The sequence below is a fragment of the Esox lucius genome, chromosome 19 (genome assembly GCF_011004845.1).
Source record: "Esox lucius isolate fEsoLuc1 chromosome 19, fEsoLuc1.pri, whole genome shotgun sequence".
NCBI lineage: Eukaryota > Metazoa > Chordata > Actinopteri > Esociformes > Esocidae > Esox > Esox lucius.
Window position 1 is genome coordinate 31,697,566 of NC_047587.1, and position 16,805 is coordinate 31,714,370.

General features: G+C 44.8%; 1 protein-coding gene across 3 annotated transcripts in view; it reads right to left on the reverse strand.

The window, feature by feature from the left end:
• The window catches only part of fbln1 (fibulin 1), a 43,023-nt gene that overhangs the window by 24,105 nt on the left and 2,113 nt on the right, over positions 1-16,805 (reverse strand). Inside the window, exons 2-15 of one of the 3 annotated variants that reach the window (XM_010883958.4) lie at positions 13,703-13,811; positions 11,975-12,107; positions 10,701-10,851; positions 10,382-10,450; positions 9,829-9,921; positions 9,548-9,685; positions 8,922-9,059; positions 8,586-8,729; positions 8,207-8,332; positions 7,875-8,000; positions 6,799-6,918; positions 6,390-6,521; positions 6,023-6,146; positions 1,030-1,172 (exon numbers count right to left, since the gene is read on the reverse strand). In XM_010883958.4, coding sequence (XP_010882260.2) covers positions 1,030-1,172; positions 6,023-6,146; positions 6,390-6,521; positions 6,799-6,918; positions 7,875-8,000; positions 8,207-8,332; positions 8,586-8,729; positions 8,922-9,059; positions 9,548-9,685; positions 9,829-9,921; positions 10,382-10,450; positions 10,701-10,851; positions 11,975-12,107; positions 13,703-13,811 — 1,746 coding nt within the window. Of the gene's footprint in view, positions 1-1,029; positions 1,176-4,886; positions 5,457-6,022; positions 6,147-6,389; positions 6,522-6,798; positions 6,919-7,874; positions 8,001-8,206; positions 8,333-8,585; positions 8,730-8,921; positions 9,060-9,547; positions 9,686-9,828; positions 9,922-10,381; positions 10,451-10,700; positions 10,852-11,974; positions 12,108-13,702; positions 13,812-16,805 lie in introns of those variants that run through there. The other 2 variants (XM_010883957.4, XM_010883959.4) reach the window with 2 other exon arrangements.

Below are 16,805 nucleotides of genomic sequence, written 5' to 3' on the forward strand. Positions count from 1 at the left end.
TAAAATTATAAACTTCGATTAGCAAGCACAACATGCCATTGGGACACAGGAGTGATAGTTGCTGATAATGGGCCTCTGGATGTCTATGTAGTATTCCATACAAAAACTGCCGTTTCCAGCTACAATAGTCATTAACAACGTTAAGTATGCCTACACTGTACTTCTGATCAATATGATGTTATTTGAATGGACAAAAAAAAATGCTTTTCTTTCGAAAACAATGACATTTCTAAGTGACCCCAAACTTTTGAACCGTAGTGTATTTAGGCAGCAAATACTTCCTACAATGTTGCACTAAGCTTGTCAATTTCAGGGCGGTAGCCAAAAGCTAAATCTAAAAAGAACATCTTTTACAGTAAAGATTTCTAGCCACGGATCTCAATAGATAATTCCCACAGAAACAGCTTCTAAATTAACCAAAATAAGTATGGTTGTAAGTTCATTCCCACAGCCACGATGTGTTTAGCACAAATCAACAGATTATTTTACATATTTGCCATCATAGTCCTGATAACACAGTTGTTGTCCAAATGCAATTAGTACATTCTTCAATCCCTTTCTGAGGATTAAACCAAACTAACACAAAAGAAGATGTTTGAAAAAGCATCCTTAAGGGCCCTACATCCTTAATTCAGCCACTGCTGAATGTAACACTAAGTGCATTCAGATTAATTGTCTACTACTGTCATGCTTGGTGCTCAACTTTTTTGCATGAACATACCAACAAAATAGCTTACTTTTTACAGGGCTATAGTGGGGTAGGGTATGAGGTAGGCCTACTGTAGTTCTAGGTGGTGTGGAAAATGGGTGGAAATATTAGGGGACAGGGCACACATTGTTTCTTGTCATATTAACCTATCTTTTTTAAGCGTGCCAATCATGGATGAGGTCACTACTCTATCAAAAGAGTTACCATTGCAGCAATTCCTATATACATTTTCTAACTTTAGACCTCCCTTAATACAAATCCCTTTGAGATTATATAGTGAGTGACTATGATGGCCCAGATTTTGGGCCTGTGGACTGTACCTTCTGGCTTGGTGAACTCCCTGAAAGTGGGCATGGAGATGACAGTGTGGGAGACAGAGTGTACCGGGTCCAAGACACAGCTGATATCGTTGGGCTGGCATGATTTCACACAACGGATGGTGTCCGAGCGCTCGATCCTCGCCCTGCTGAGAGAGAACAAACAAATGCCCACACAGCCTCTGAACTTTAGGGTGAAAATATAAAAAGCCTTATGTACAAAACGCCTTCTGTTCCTCCCCAAAGCTCACAATGACAGAGAAGCCTATTCCAAGGGAGAATCACACCACAAAATCCAGCAAGGCTTGTGAAATGGCTGCTACACAAATGCTCTGTCCAACTACCACAGAGATGCTGGACATAGTGCTTGAAAACTTGAAAACAATAGTACTGTATGTGGCTAGCAAGAATAATATTACAACAATGCTCAAGGATCAGTCAGCGGCCAGAGTGTAGCTGCCTAGTGAAGGCCATGTTTGCCTCTGAAGGTTTGCAGGTTTGTGCTCCATGCAGAATGTTGGAACTGACTCATTGTTTGAATTCTTTGAAGTATAATTTCACTCTGTCCAATTCAATGAAATTCCAGTCGGTCATGGTACATGACAGTTTCATTGAATCTGAAAGGTCACAAAATAACCCTACAACGCTATCTTCCCCCCATACTATATGTAATCATATGCTGTGTAATTGAATGCAGTCACTTTTCCCTAAGACACTCATAGGTAAATGTAATGTTAATACAGCCTTTTAACCTTGAGCTAAGAATTAAAAAAAATATTTGCACCAATAATTTCACTGGTTTGTCTTTCTTTATGACAGTAAAGCATCTGCATAATGGGACACACACATTTAGCATAATATATATAAAATGCAAATGATGAATTAAATATAATTAGATTTTACACAATTTGGACTTTGTAATGTATTTAAATTAATGTTTTAAAAAATATAGTCCTGAATAGATTTTTATATTACATTGATTATATAGAATGTGGGTCAGCATGGATGAGAGTGTTTGCTAAATGACCCAAATGTAAATGTACGGAAAAATACACAAAATGTAACTACTGTACATTGCACACTGGGCTTTATTACTGGACTTGTTTTGGACTGGAATACACTCAGCATAATGAAATCAATGTATGACACCTAGAAGAGAAAATTTAATATCATTGGATTTTATTAAATAGAAAAAAATAAAAATGTTGGTTTGCAAATGTGTATTCTGTTTACTGAACTGACATTCTCAATTAATTTGAGCACAACCCTGAATGTTTGATTTTGGATCACTGGTTGTGTTGCGTTTGTAGAAAGGAGTGGAATATGCAATTCTAAGAAAGGACAGGGGAATGATGCACGACCTGCTCGCAGGAAAATATTTGGATTTGTTGAACGTGTGGCCCAGGCTTCATATCCAATAATCTCTTGAGGAGAATTTATGGTAAGAGGGGGGTTCTAAAAGTCTCCTAAATTGTGAAGAACATGACTAGACAACTCCCCAAGAACTCTGAGCTGCTCTCATCCCATTATTTAAGACTCTGTTTATTTCACAGTCTAATCAGTGGCAGCTCAGGGTAAGGATAGACACCGCTGGAACTAACGCCACCCACCCACGTACCTACAGCTACAGGCCTGCTAAGCCTGTACTGGAGTCTGAGAGGAACTGCTTCTCAGCAAATTTCACCCCTAGGCACCAGGGACCCCCTCCCCTATCTGTAAATCATCAGTTCCCTGGGGATGACGAGAGGACCTGATTACGAAACATATAAAAACAAATTCAAACAACTCAACGTCAGCCGTTATCTTTTCAGCGTGGGGGGGCGTGAGGATGTGCCATGCTCTTCCCAATGAACTCTGCTTCTCCATGAGCCTAGTCTAAACAGCTTAAACAGCTGATGATGTCTGGAGTGGATGGGATTCAAACGGACAGCCCGCCAAGTTAATGCCATAAGACAAGTCACTACGTAAGTAGGACTGCCAGGGCATACGTGATTTGGCCGTGGTTTCCAAGAGTATCGCGTACAGGTTTAGTGAACATCAACCGTCACCCCAGTATAATATATATAGCTACATGGTGACTCATCATGCATGCCTCTTCTTGTGGGACCTATAGGCTGCAGCCCTAACTCCAGGCCAGGCTTGGGTTGCACGGCTCCTTTCATGGAGACAGGGGGAGGCTTGTAATTAGCAATTAGCGGCTGGGTCCAAGTTTTGCTTTGGTCCAGGCCAAAACCACAAAATGTTCTCCTAGTTTATAATAGGCTACTTCGGCCTTCAGCGAGAGGAGAGAGTAGGCCCTGGAAGACGGGGCGAGCGCTCTGCTCCCCTGGGCCGCGGAGTACACTTATAACGTTCTAATGACCCAAGGTAAACTGACCCTCACCCAGAGAGGGGGCATAAAAGACAAGATAGTCAGTGGAGAGGAGGGCTAACTACGCCCCCGTCATGTGTGTGTGGCCCGGGGGAGGCCCTTGCATGCCATCCTCATTTCTCTCTGCAGCTCAAGCGGTCCACAAAGATCCAGCCCTTCAGCAAAACCCTAATACTCCCAGACCAGAAAGAACAACAACGACTGTTGGATGGGATGGAAGCCCTCTGGTCAAGCAATGCGACTTTTTTTCGGGGGGGGGGGGGGGGGGGGGGGGGTCGGGGGGGGGGGGGGGGGGGGGTAATTATTATATATAGTCTGCACGTTGATACCGGCCCAACACAAACACTGCAGGGCATCATTCATTCTCGGAGCGGTGATGTTGCTCGGCCACAAATTGTCCAGACCACCATCCAGAACCCAGATCCCCATAACTCACTGTCAGAGTGGAGGGAAAAAACCTACTGCTCTCTAGCTGTGCACCGACCGCCATGTTTTTATTTCCAGGATATCCCCGGTAGAGGTGCATCCTCACCGTCTGACAGGTTGGAATTAACCTGGGAGCCACAGAGGATTTTACAGTGATTGTAAGCCACAGCCCAGGCATGCTCAGACAAGTCAGTCTATTTATATTCATCCCTTCGCCATGCATGTCTCCTTGTCTTCCACGACGGCATTCCATCGCCTGTCACTCACTCTGCCTTGCCTTTTCACTCGGCCTGCTTTGGTTTTACACCCGCTGTGTGCAGTGGAATCAGTCTGTGCCTTTCACATTATTCTTAAAATATCAAATAGGATGTGAAACCGGATTACAGATATGTGCATCCATCACTGTGCAACTGCTTTCAGCAAATCGACCATGATTTGAAAGTGCCAGTGGTGTGTGCTATTTAAAACATGAATACTCACCTACTAAAATATTACAGTGCTATTCAACAGATGTCTCTGTGGCACCGAAAAATACAGTTTTTCAAAATCAAAAACATTAAGTGCATACTTACTTTATAGGTCATTGTGCACAAAGCTAGGTACTTCTCCAATTCATTACATTGAACCTTTCTGGTGCAGTCCACAAAACATGTGTTCAAAATAGAAGCGGATTGAACTTCCCTTGTGACTTGTGTTTCAGTTTTAATACAAAATGAATGGATTAAACAAATCAACCTATGAGATACTGTAGGACTACAAAGTCACACCATGCAAATGATCATCCACATAGCAATCATCAGGCATCCCAAGGCCTGCCCTACAGTGCCACCTAGAGGCTCCCCAAACACCATACCTCCAACATAGCACCATACATTTGGTCTATCATACAGCTCTGGAAAAAATTAAGAGATCACTGCACCTTTTTCTTTCCTTTCCAAACAATTTGGAAAGGAAGGTTTTGAGTGAAGAACAGAATGGTTAAAATTAAGAGACCACTGCAAATTGAACCTTCTGTTCCTCACTCAAATCCTTCCTTTTCAACTTTTTTGGAAAGGAAAGAAAAAGGTGCAGTGGTCTCTGAATTTTTTCCAGAGCTGTACATGGGAATTACTACAAATACAAAAAAAACAACAAAAGGCCAAAAGCAAGGAGATAAATGACACAGAGAGAAGAGTTTCCGTTCAACTGTGTTTGTGCCAGTCATAGCGGCATTCCCTCTCACGTTGCCGATGTGTTCTAGTTGTCCCCTCTCTACTCGGGGACGGCGTTGTAGGACATGTTGGGCTGCTCCTGGACCACAAACACTGAGACTTTGGCTAGGTAGGTGCTGGTGGTGCCGTAACGAAGCAGCCTCATCTCCAGAGACAGCTCAAAGTCCCGGGGTTCAGTGATAGGCCGCGTCACAGACATCACGCCGCCCGAGGGCACGTTCTGCGCACCGAAGAAGTTCCCCTCGTTGCCGCTGACAATGGCGACCTGGATGTCGTCTCCGGGGGCGGTGTTGGACGGGCCCATGCGGAACACGTTGGTTGGAACGGGGAGGTTGGTGGGGAAGGTGAGGTGGTAGTAGGTTATTCGCAGAGGCGAGGCCAGGCACTCGCTAGACTGATTGCAAAGCAAGCGTTCACAACGACTGTAAGGGAAGGGGGGGGGGGGGGGGGGGGGGGCGGAGACGGGGCAGGACAAAGACGGACAGAGAACAAACAGAGAAACAAAGAGAGGTATGAGTTGGCATGCTGCTAGCTGGAGAGGATGGGGGGGGGGGAGGGCATCCCATGCCCATCAGAACCAGCAGCGTCGTGTTTCTGTGGACCGGGTCACATCGCCCCCTGTAGGGTCATGCAAGAACAACCCAAAGCGTAAATGCATTTTAACGGAACATGCCTTGACTGAATCCTAACCGCCAGTCATTCTGCGTCAACATGCATGGCTGGAGGTAGGGGTTTGGGTAGGGGGTTTGGAAGGGCCGCACAGCAGCGGCCATGAAATTATTTGGTGCCGGCCAGAACGTGCTGCGCTCGTTATCTTTTTTTTAATCTTGTGGTCCTTTCCAGCAGTTGATATGTAGCCAGTCCAGTTCTGTTCCCCTCGACAAACAAGGGGCTGCGTCCATATCCGAAGACTTTGTGAATGAAATGTAACCCTGCAGTACTTCAGACAGATAACATCAGGTAGGTAAATAGCTAGGTAGGTACTCACGTCTCTTCTGCTCGGCGGTAGTTTGGCGGACACTCGAAGGACAGGCATCTGAATCCACCCTGGACATTGAAGCAGCTCTCCGTCTCAGAGCACGTGTGAGTCCCTGTTACGCACTCATCAATATCTGTAAAGGAAGCGAAACAAATACATTCAGAACCACACATTTCTTTTCAGAAACCTGGTTTCAAACCGGCACCACACGATTGTGTTATACTGTTGAGCTTAAATGTAGGCATTAGCTCAGCAATGTAGAGTCTTCAGTTCTCAGGCCGGGTTACTGGTTCACCAAATCAGCCCTGTCACAGTGTATTCTGAACTGAAGAGGACCATGAAGGGCCTCTACGACCACTGAGTAGTGAGGCCTTACCCTGGCAGCTCCGTCCATTGGGGGCCAGAGCGTAGCCGGTTGCGGGGCAGGTGCAGTGGAAGCTCCCAGGGGTGTTGTGGCAGCGGTAGGCACATATGTGTCCCCCGGTGGGCAGGGCACATTCGTCAATGTCTGGAAGGTTAAAGGTTAAAGGTCAAACTCCGTCAAGGATAAATACAGAGAACGATAAAGCCCTCTAGCAGCCAAAAGGAACTCTCGGCATTGGCAGTGGTCTCGCAGGTTAACACTGAATGGAGAAAAAAAAAAAAACACAGGGTGGGATTTCCAGTTCAATTGGTTGATCTCTTCTGATGGGGTTGGGTTCTGGTGCCTCTGGGTCATCTGTGGCGGATCAACCAGTGTCAGCCGATTCAGTCTGACAGTGAGAGACCGGGGTTCAACCTCCTACCTTCACAGTTGATGCCGTCCACGTCACTGAGCTGGTAGCCGCGGCGACAGTAGCACTGGTAGGAGCCGTAGACGTTGGCACACTCTTGACTGCAGGGGTTGCTCTCGCATTCATTAAGATCTACAACACAATGATATGACTCTGAGACATGACACTACTGATCCACCCGCGACGGTGCACATGATCCTGAACAACAGGAAAGGAAGAGAACGAGAGACAGACAGAATGCATCCATAACACACAGCAAGCTTCAGTAAAGAAAAACAACAGTTTTTAGGTATGTAACTCTGGATTAATGGCACCTAACAATAATCATTATGGTTCTTACTGTGGTTAATGCCTTACGTCAGCCAATCTTCAAAAACCATATGTGAAATGTATGCTCCTTGACCTAGAAACGTAACTTGCCTCTCATTTATCTTCTTATCCCAGATCACTGAAAACACTGACAATGGACAGTGGTCATCCTTCAGTCTGAGAGCAGTTATATATGGTGCTCTCATGTATTGGGACAGTAATACTTCTATTGGGTCTATACTCCAAATGTTGTCCTCATCACTTCACAGATAAGTATTTGGGAATTTTGTGAACAAGAAGACAAGGAAGAGAGAAACCAGGTCTCTAACACCTTGGAGGGCCGAAATGACCAAGATGGTAGGGTTAGGCGGAGCAGGGGATGCCCGTGTTAGAAAACAAGGGGTTCTTTAGCTGTCCCCATGGTTTCATTTAGAACCTTATGAAAACCATTTCCACAGAGGATTCTACATGAAGAGTGTTCTACTTGGAACCAAAAATGGTTCTTCCGGGAACCATAAAGTTTTCATTCAAAGGACTATTTTGGAATCCTTGTTTCTGGCAGATGAACATGTGGCTCAGATTAACAAATGTCAGATAAACATGGTTCAGGGCCTTCCAGGATATGGCCATGCTCCTAGCGGAATGGGCCATCACCTTCTGGTGGAATGGGCCAATACCACCTGGTGGTCACCCGCTGGTGGAATGGACCATCACCTCCTGGTGGAATGTCAGTCACGGTAAGGACCGTAAACACCTCTAACACTGGAAGGCCATATTACCATCACAGTTTCTTCCGTCGCTGGCCAGCTTAAAGCCTTGGGTGCAGCTGCACTTGTAGGACCCCATGGCATTCTCACACTTGTGGGCACAGAGGCGTCCCGGGTAGTGCCTGCATTCGTTGATATCTACCACACAGAAGAAAATCAACACTACACATGACACCTACAACCGCGGTCAACACTTAACTCTCTGTCTTAAGACCTAAGTTACACAACAATAATGACGACACAAGCGGATGTCATAAACAGTCAAGGCAGTCTGCGTCAAGCTTATGTCAACCGACATGACACACTCACGTTACTTCCCATTAACTAACAGGAGCAGGACTTACCGTCGCAGACGCGGCTGACGCTGTTGAAGATGAATCCGGCCTTACACTCACAACGGAACGATCCCACCAGGTTGACGCAGGTGTGGCCAGCGCACGCTCCATCGGGACCCTTGCACTCGTCAATATCTACCCCGCGACGGGGAGAGAACACGAGATGTTACAGCGAGGGCACCGGTGTGTCAAACAATATTTTTCGAAATTCAGCGAGGCCACGGGCAACACACAGCAGAGCAGCCAACATTATTGGTAACAATGACCACCGGTGAAGGTCGTTTGGTCCATCGGCACTGCGGTTGAGGCTCGGCTAAATGAAGGCGTTTAATAAAGCCAGGTGAGGTCAGTGATGCCTCAGCAGGGAAGTGGGCCGGCGGTAACGTACCAACACAGCGGTTGCCCTCACTGTTGACATGGTATCCTCGGCCACAGTTGATGGAGTTTCTCAGACAGGTGAAGGAGCCCAGGGTGTTTATACACTGTTGTCCAGGGTGGCATGGCCCCGTCTGGGACAGGCACTCGTTGATGTCTGGGATAGAGGTCAGAGGTTAAAGGTTATACATAAGGCTTAAGAAGGGTCATATCACTGTGGTTGATCCTTTTCCTCCCCACCCAAACTGATTATAAAAGCCCCTATGATATGCAATTTTTCAGGGGGCATTTTTCAGGGTGCATTGAAGAGTAAGGGTTTTGTAATAGTCACATCTGTCTGGGCCCTTACCGATGCAGTTGCCCAGGGCATCCTGGATGTATCCATCGCCACACTGGTTCTTGGGCCGACAGCGAAACGACCCCTGAGTGTTCTGACACTCAAAGTCCGGGGCGCAGTTGTGGGTCCCCAACTCGCACTCATCAATGTCTGGGGGAAAACAAGATATGTCAGGGGAGAGCGACGACATATTTACATGATATATCAAAATGAGAGGTCAAATCAATTCTTAGGGACATTTAACAACAAGTAAAGTAAGTGGCCAAAAGTGCTCATAGCAAATGAAAGTCTCCTTTTACTGTAGTAAGCACTTCATGGACAGGACGCTTGTCTATCAGAGGGCCTAAACTCTAATGTCCTTAACGCTGAGAGTCAAGCGGAGACGCATTAGGCTCAACAGGCCCATACTTCCAATCTCAGGGCAAACACCACAGGCCCACACACCACAGGCCCACATCCATTGAAGGTTCTGAATGTTCATCAAATGCTGTTTTAATCATGAATCATACGGGACGGGCAGCCTGCCATTACAATGTATCAAAATGATCACAGATGTGGGGATCACAAATCCTAAAATATAGATTTTTATACTGACGTTTCTTCTTTCCAGAAGGGGGCATTGTGTTTTGATCTCTGACCTTTACAGTTGTTGCTGTCGGTGAGCTCGTAGCCGGTGCCACAGCTGACCTCTCTCTGGCAACGGTACGAGCCCAATGTGTTGATGCAGCGCTCGCCCACTCGGCAGTTACTGGCCCCAAGCAGGCACTCGTTTATATCTGAGAGGAGCAGGCAGAGGGGGAGAGAGTAACGTTGAAGCAGAGGTCGTGGCCCCGGGGAGTCGCTGCTGTGAATGTACAGGGTTTTCCTCCGACTCCGACTGACTTCACCAGTGTATGTCTGGGACGTCCAGTCCACTCACCGTCACAGTTCTTCCCGTCTGGTTTCAGTTTGTAACCTTGGAAACAGGCGCAGGTGCCGTTGCCCACACACTCCTGTCCACACTTGGCCAATCCTATTGAGAGCGGAAAATGTGCACGTGATAACATAAACAGAGGGGAAGTCAGAAATAAATGTGGATTTAGGCTCTCTAACTTTCTGTATGGACATGTTCTGGTTCCCACACACTTCCACTTGATGCACATTCTGCTGGAGCAGCACATCCAACTCTTGCCTTTTATCAGCAAATCAAGAGATCAGGAGAAACTCCATACTTATAGGCGGGGGCTTAATTAGCTGAATCTACCGACCAATCGCCTGCTACGGAATGTTCCTTTAAACCCTCCCTGTTTGTCACTCCAGTATTGCCTCACAGTCATGCAATTCACTGAAATGAAATGATGACGAACCAATTTCTCTGTAAGGACACTCCAATCACACCCATCTAATTCTATAATGACTCCCACTAAGGCCAATTCTGGCCATTTCTCAGGCTCGTCTGCGCTTCAGAAGGTCAGGGTTGCGGTTATGCTTACCGTTGCTGCATAGGTTGCTCAGTACGGCAGGATCCTTGTCAGTGGCGGTCTCGCTGAGTTTCTCAGAAACTGATGGAAAATAAAACCCAAAATTGACCAGTACAGGCAAATACTACATTTGCAAACAAAGAGTATAGAAACCATTCATCATGTCAACACAGGTCTGGACTTAAACTGCAGTGAGAGCCTAACGGCCACCAGGGAGCAGTGTAGCCCTGGATGTACACTAGAATTACATCCACCTCGCTTCACATTTCCCATATTCCCATCTCCACCCATTTTCCTTTCCATCCACATCTCTCAGAGTGGATACACTTACCCAGGAGAGGTTTGGTCTCCACATCCGGCGCTCGGTCGTGGCAGCAGGCGCGGGAGACCAGGCCACACTGGTAGCCCAGAGACAGGCTATGGTCACAGGGCAAACCCTGCTCCTGAGCAGCCCGACCCAGCAGACAACAGTCACAGCACATCTGGAGATGGGTCAGAAGCATAGATATAAGATTCCTCTGATGAGTGACGGTCATACAGACGGGAGGAAAAGAGTGGCCGCATCCCAACATCGTCCCTGTCATTGTTCACCATTATCAGTCCAGGCTCGACTCGGTTGGGGAGCATAGTCAGAGTGTGTCCATGTGACTTGTGTCTTTGTCCTGAAGGCTGTCATAATGAAGGAGTATAGCAGCAGGGTTGCAGAGGCATTAAGAGATTTGAGGGGGGACTAGACCATAACCCAGTATGATGTCTTCATTCCCCATACTGAGATCACCCTGTACCTGCTTTCACCCAGGTATGAAATGCAGCACACCTCACCACAAGCAGCTGACAACGCCATTTCACGAAGGATCAGGTAAAGGCATGTTGCTGGCTGGACTGACAAGGATCTCATTCTTCCACTCTTCCTCTGTCGCCTACTTGGCAAAGCTCTTCAAAGGCCTCAGCTGAGGCGTTGATGGGCTGCAGTGTGTTTTAAGTGTGATGGGGGCCTGTAGTTTGGGATCCTTATTAAGGAGACAGACAGGTATCCGGGGCTCAGCGGAGAGCCTTTAGCACACAGTGTCTGATGTGAATTTAAAATCTTCACCTGACAGCAGCAAGTGCCATTCCTCATTCTTGCCCAGAGTGACACGTTTCATCCTGTTCACCAGGTGCACACACATGCACACACACACACACACACACACACAAACATAGGCAGAGGCACAGAATCACGAACACACTCAATCCTGTTTACCCTCCTGCTGGAATTGCAGCAGAGTGATGTACGATGATCTGAGTTTCTTCAAAAGACTTCTCTGACGTCCCCTTTTTTAAATATATTTATGTATACACATACACCAGTGAAAAGCAAACAGACACACACACACAGACACACACTTGTTACTATGCTTGTGAGAACTTTTTTCACAACTGATTTCCATAAAACCTTATATCCTTTTTAAGCCCTAACCACTAAAACCCCATTATAACCCTAACCTAAAAAAATAAAATGATGTAAGTGAGGACCGGCAAATTGTACTAGTCATGATTTGCCATGGGTTAAAACACTCTCTCACACACGCACACACACACGAACACACACAGAGACACACACACCTTGGTAGTCTTTATCTCACAGGTGCTTCCAGTGAACAGGGTGTCACAGCCCCCTTGGCCTTTGGCCATGTTGATGCCGCTGGTGCAGACAGTGTCCTCCAATACCGCCACACAGCACTGCTCCTGTACGATCCTGTCACACAGCAGCAGGAAATACACAGGGGACACACTTAGTCTAAACTCCTATCTCTTTTTCTTAGTGGAATAAAGCGCTGTCTAAATGCGCTTCCTATTATAAAGGGCCCGAGGCATGCCTAATGGGGATCTTCTCATAGTCCTAGCTGATGTTGCTGCTCTACTTGGGTTGAGAGAAGGCCCTTTGTTAAATCCAGGGGGATTTAATCCTTGTTTTTGTTTTGTTTACCGTCCTTCCCAGCTCCCTATTGGATGCCCTTCTCCTGACAAACACAGAGGGCTGCAACACTTCTAGCAACTTTTCCAATTTCCCAGGATATGTAACCCTATTTGCAAGACAATATTACTGTAGTACACCTAACTCAGAGATAACGTCCTGACATGGTGTCCACCTATCATACCAGTGCCTTTCAGCTGAACAGTAAAACAAAAAACAGCTACCATATTGTAAGATTTGTAGGTAGAATAGAGAAGTAGACAAAGGACTGTGTGAGTCAGCCATATGTGATCAGATCTGAAATGAAATGGAGAGTGGGCAGTACACCTTGATTCTGTACTCTGTCAGTTTTCATCTAACAATCAACCTTGACTAGGGTTGCATTGACTTGAAAGGCCTGTTCCTTGGAGGGTCAGTATGTTAAGGGATGCTTCTGTCTGTCTCTGTGTCTGAAGGGAGGGAAATCCATTGTCTGTTTTACGAGATGGGGTGTACATCCAGTTCAGCCCCTAGATCCCCACTCTACTCCTCTAACTGGTTCCAAAAAGCTTCTCTTTATCAAGCCTCTTACCAGAAATGATCTCTTTCCATATAAACTTGATCTCGCCCCACGACAACAGCACTCACAACGCCTCCACAGAACCTTTTAAGGGCACAGCCGTGCTCCTGTTTTTCTTTTCTCTTCTTGTCTTTTTTTGTGGTGTCTGAAATAATCCCTCAGATTTCCTGTTCTTCCCCCTCCCCAGTCCTTTCCAGTCTTCTCTCCGAGTATAGTATCACCTCAGTGGTATTTCCTGGATTTGGCAATACCCCCTCACTCTAAACCGTAAACCCAATTCCCCACTCAACCAAACCCCCCCCCTCAACTCTATATAATTTGAACAAATTCTGGATCATTTGGCTAGCCAAGGTAAATAAACTTGCCACCAGAGTGCAGATTGAGCAACAGATCTTTCCCTAGTAGCCTTGAACCTGCGGGCAAAACACCATCTACAATTACTGGCAGAAGTGTTATTACTGTCACTATTGCTAGTGTTTCCTGCTCTCATGTCAAGACAATAACGTGACCGAGGATTTATGAGCCATCCAATGCACACGGCCCGGTAGCAGGGTTCGGCAACAGCATCAAAATATTCCCACAAACGATTATTTTTAGGGCTGCAATATTCCCACAAAAAACGTACAAGAAAATTTAAGAAATTGTATTGTTTTACTAACATATCGATCCCCATGTATCTAAGGTAAGAGCCTCACCCTAAGGTAACATACAGGTAAAATGACATAAATATGGCATATATTTGTTTGTTTTGTAATCACTGTATTTCTCTGGGTATGGCTGTACAGTCAACAGTACACAGTAGTAGGGTCCCACACACCTGCATGTGGTCGACTCAGAGATGAGAGGGATGGATGTGCAGTCCTGGTTGTCAGTTCCTCGATCCTGGCCATCCTTACAGCACTGTTCTATTGAGATCTGTTTTCCAACTGGGGACGGAGCAAACCACAAACAGTGTTATACACAGTGTCTAGGCTCATGCTGTTTGGCGTGACATGCCCTAAAGATCATATTTCAGCAGTATTGGTGTGGAAAATCTAGAGACCCAAAAATGTAGTGCGACCCATGTCTCATCTAAAAAGGATGTCATGTTTATCATGTTATCCATTACCAGGGCATTAGCCTGCTGAGCTACATCCCAGGCATTAGCTCTGAAAGCTTACACTTGAATTCAGGACTCAGGCCTGGCTACTCATAGCACTGTTGCATAAGGTGAAAGCCAATCCAAGGGATAAGACAATCATTACTTAAATAAACATTGACAGAAGAGAGGTTTAATGACATATTCGGTACACAAAAGGGTCTATTCTCTTACAGAACCAGTGAAAGATTTGGACACACCTACTCATTCAAGGCTATTTCTTTATTTTTACTATTTTCCATATTGTATAACAATGGTGAAAACATCAAAACTATGAAATGAGACACAGAATCATGTAGTAACCAAAAAAGAACTGCTCAAATGAGCACAGAAAAACTAACGTCCATCTTTACTTATGAACTTTACGACATAAAGGTCAGTCAATCCGGAAAATGTCAAGAAATTTGAATGTTTCTTCAAGTGCAGTCGCAAAAGCCATTAAGTGCTATAATGAAACTGGCTCTCATGAGGACTGCCACAGGAAAGGAAGATCCAGATTTACCCCAGCTACTGAGGATAATTCATTAGAGTTACCAGCCTGAGAAATCTGCAATTAATTGCACCTCAGATTGTACCCCAAATAAATGCTTCACAGAGTTTAAGTAACAGACACGTCTCAACATCAATCATTCAGAGGAGACCACGTGAATCAGGCCTTCATAGTTGAATTGCTGCAACAAAAACACTGCTGAAGGACGCCAGTAATAATAAGAGACTTTCATGCAAGAAGAAACATAAGAAATACACAATCCGGCAATCTGTCCTTTGATCTGATGATTTAACATTTTTGGTTTCATCCGCTGTGTCTTTCTAAGATGCAGAGTGGGTGAAAGGACAATATCTGCATGTGTGGTTTCAACTGTAAAGCATAAAAGAGGAGGTGTGATGGTGTGGGGATGCTTTGCAGGTGACACTGTCTGTGATGTATTTAGATTTCAAGGCACACTCAACCAGCATGGCTACCACAGCATCCTGCAGAGATATGCCACCCATCTGGTTTGCTTTTAGTGGGACTATAATTCCTTTGATCCAAAACACACCTACAGGCCTCCACATTGTAGAACTATATGGAAAATAGTAAAAATAAAGAAACATCCTTGAATGAGTAGGAAAGTTAAAATTTGGACTAGTACTCTACATGAATGAAATGATGCAATGTACATGTACAATGAAAATATATATTGAATATATTTAGCAAATGTCTTAATCTTACCCCAAACAAAAGGTTCTTGTTATTACCCAATGCCATGCACACTCTCATACTGTTAACAATTGGTCTTGCAAGTGATTGAAAAAGGAATTCAAAGCTGTTTGGATATTTCTAACAGCCTGTAAGTATTTTGCCAGTGATATTGAATGATGAATATGTTAGGCCTAATGACTGGAGTTGGGACAAGCTCTGTGGCGCTCCGTCTACTTCATGTGGATTAATAAAAAGCTCGGAATGCCTCAACTCTGTAAACAACTCAACCGTCGCAATCAGATCAAATACATTAATTTCTTTGTGGTTAGTGTGATCTGCCAAACATGAAATAGCTTTGGCAGGTTAGATGGTCCTTTCTTGCCTGAGGTCTAAACAAAGGCCAGCATGCCAAATTGGTGTTATCAATATGCATACGTCTTCCTGAAGAACTTTCAGTGAAATCATCCAATGACTATGATAACATATGATCACAGTTGATCATCTGGATATCTCACATCTAACTCTAGCTAAGACAATTGTAACTAAGGGAGGACACGTCTAGAGGTTTCATGTTTAATTTATAGTTCTATAAAAAGGATTCAAATAACAATTTATAGTTCTGTAAAAAGGATTCAATAACAATTTATAGTTTTATTATTTCGGCCAGAGAAGGGAACTTATTCATAACTTTGAATTGTATAACTACAGATTCAGTTAATGTATAAAGAATAAAGCCATTAATCCAAAGCAAATGACATGACTTGCAACATTAACTGCATGAAAAATCTATGTGAATGTTAATTAGGAAGGATTAATGAAAGGTTGTTGAATTATATAGACATGCATGCAACCATAAAATAAGTTATTCTTATTGTATATAAATCCAGCACACAATAGGCAGTCTAATAAATGCCTTACTAAAAGCCAAGAAACCCTATTTTGCTTGAACAAATCGGTTGTCGGCCAGGCAGACTAATAAAGCTCTTAGCAACAGGGGGAGATGAGAGGGTATTTTCACAGTCCCCATTTACTGGACCTCAGTCAGTTTAAAGTCAGGCTCTGCAACGGGGGGGGCAAAGTACAGACATTTGTTCTGGGCCAAGGGGACTTTTTAGTAAACAAAAAGTAAATACAGTGACGCAATAATTGTTTGGGGTTAAAAAACACTAGAACATAAAATACTTGATAAAAAGGGAAATAAAAATGCTAAATGGACCCACTTTCTCTGGACTACAAATTGCTTTAGACAAAGAAATCTTTCCCAAAAGATCTATGCTGCCCTACACTGAATTTTGAAAGGATGTCCCACTGCCAATCTACAGTAATAAGGTATATTTCTGCTTTCATCTGAGGCCTGAAACCAACACCATGATGCTCTTTTGACAAGTTTTGCTCAAAGACAGAATTTAGTTACGCACATAAAAGTTTTTTTTATCTGCTGGGCGCCAGAATGGTCAACACATCCTGTGGTGGACAATTCCCCTCGCTCACCAGGCCCCCAACCCATCCCACCCCCACACCCCTCAGGTCATTTTCTGGCCATCTGGCCTACTTTTTCTTGACCATTCCCACAGTCTGGAAACACCCTATAAGATGGAA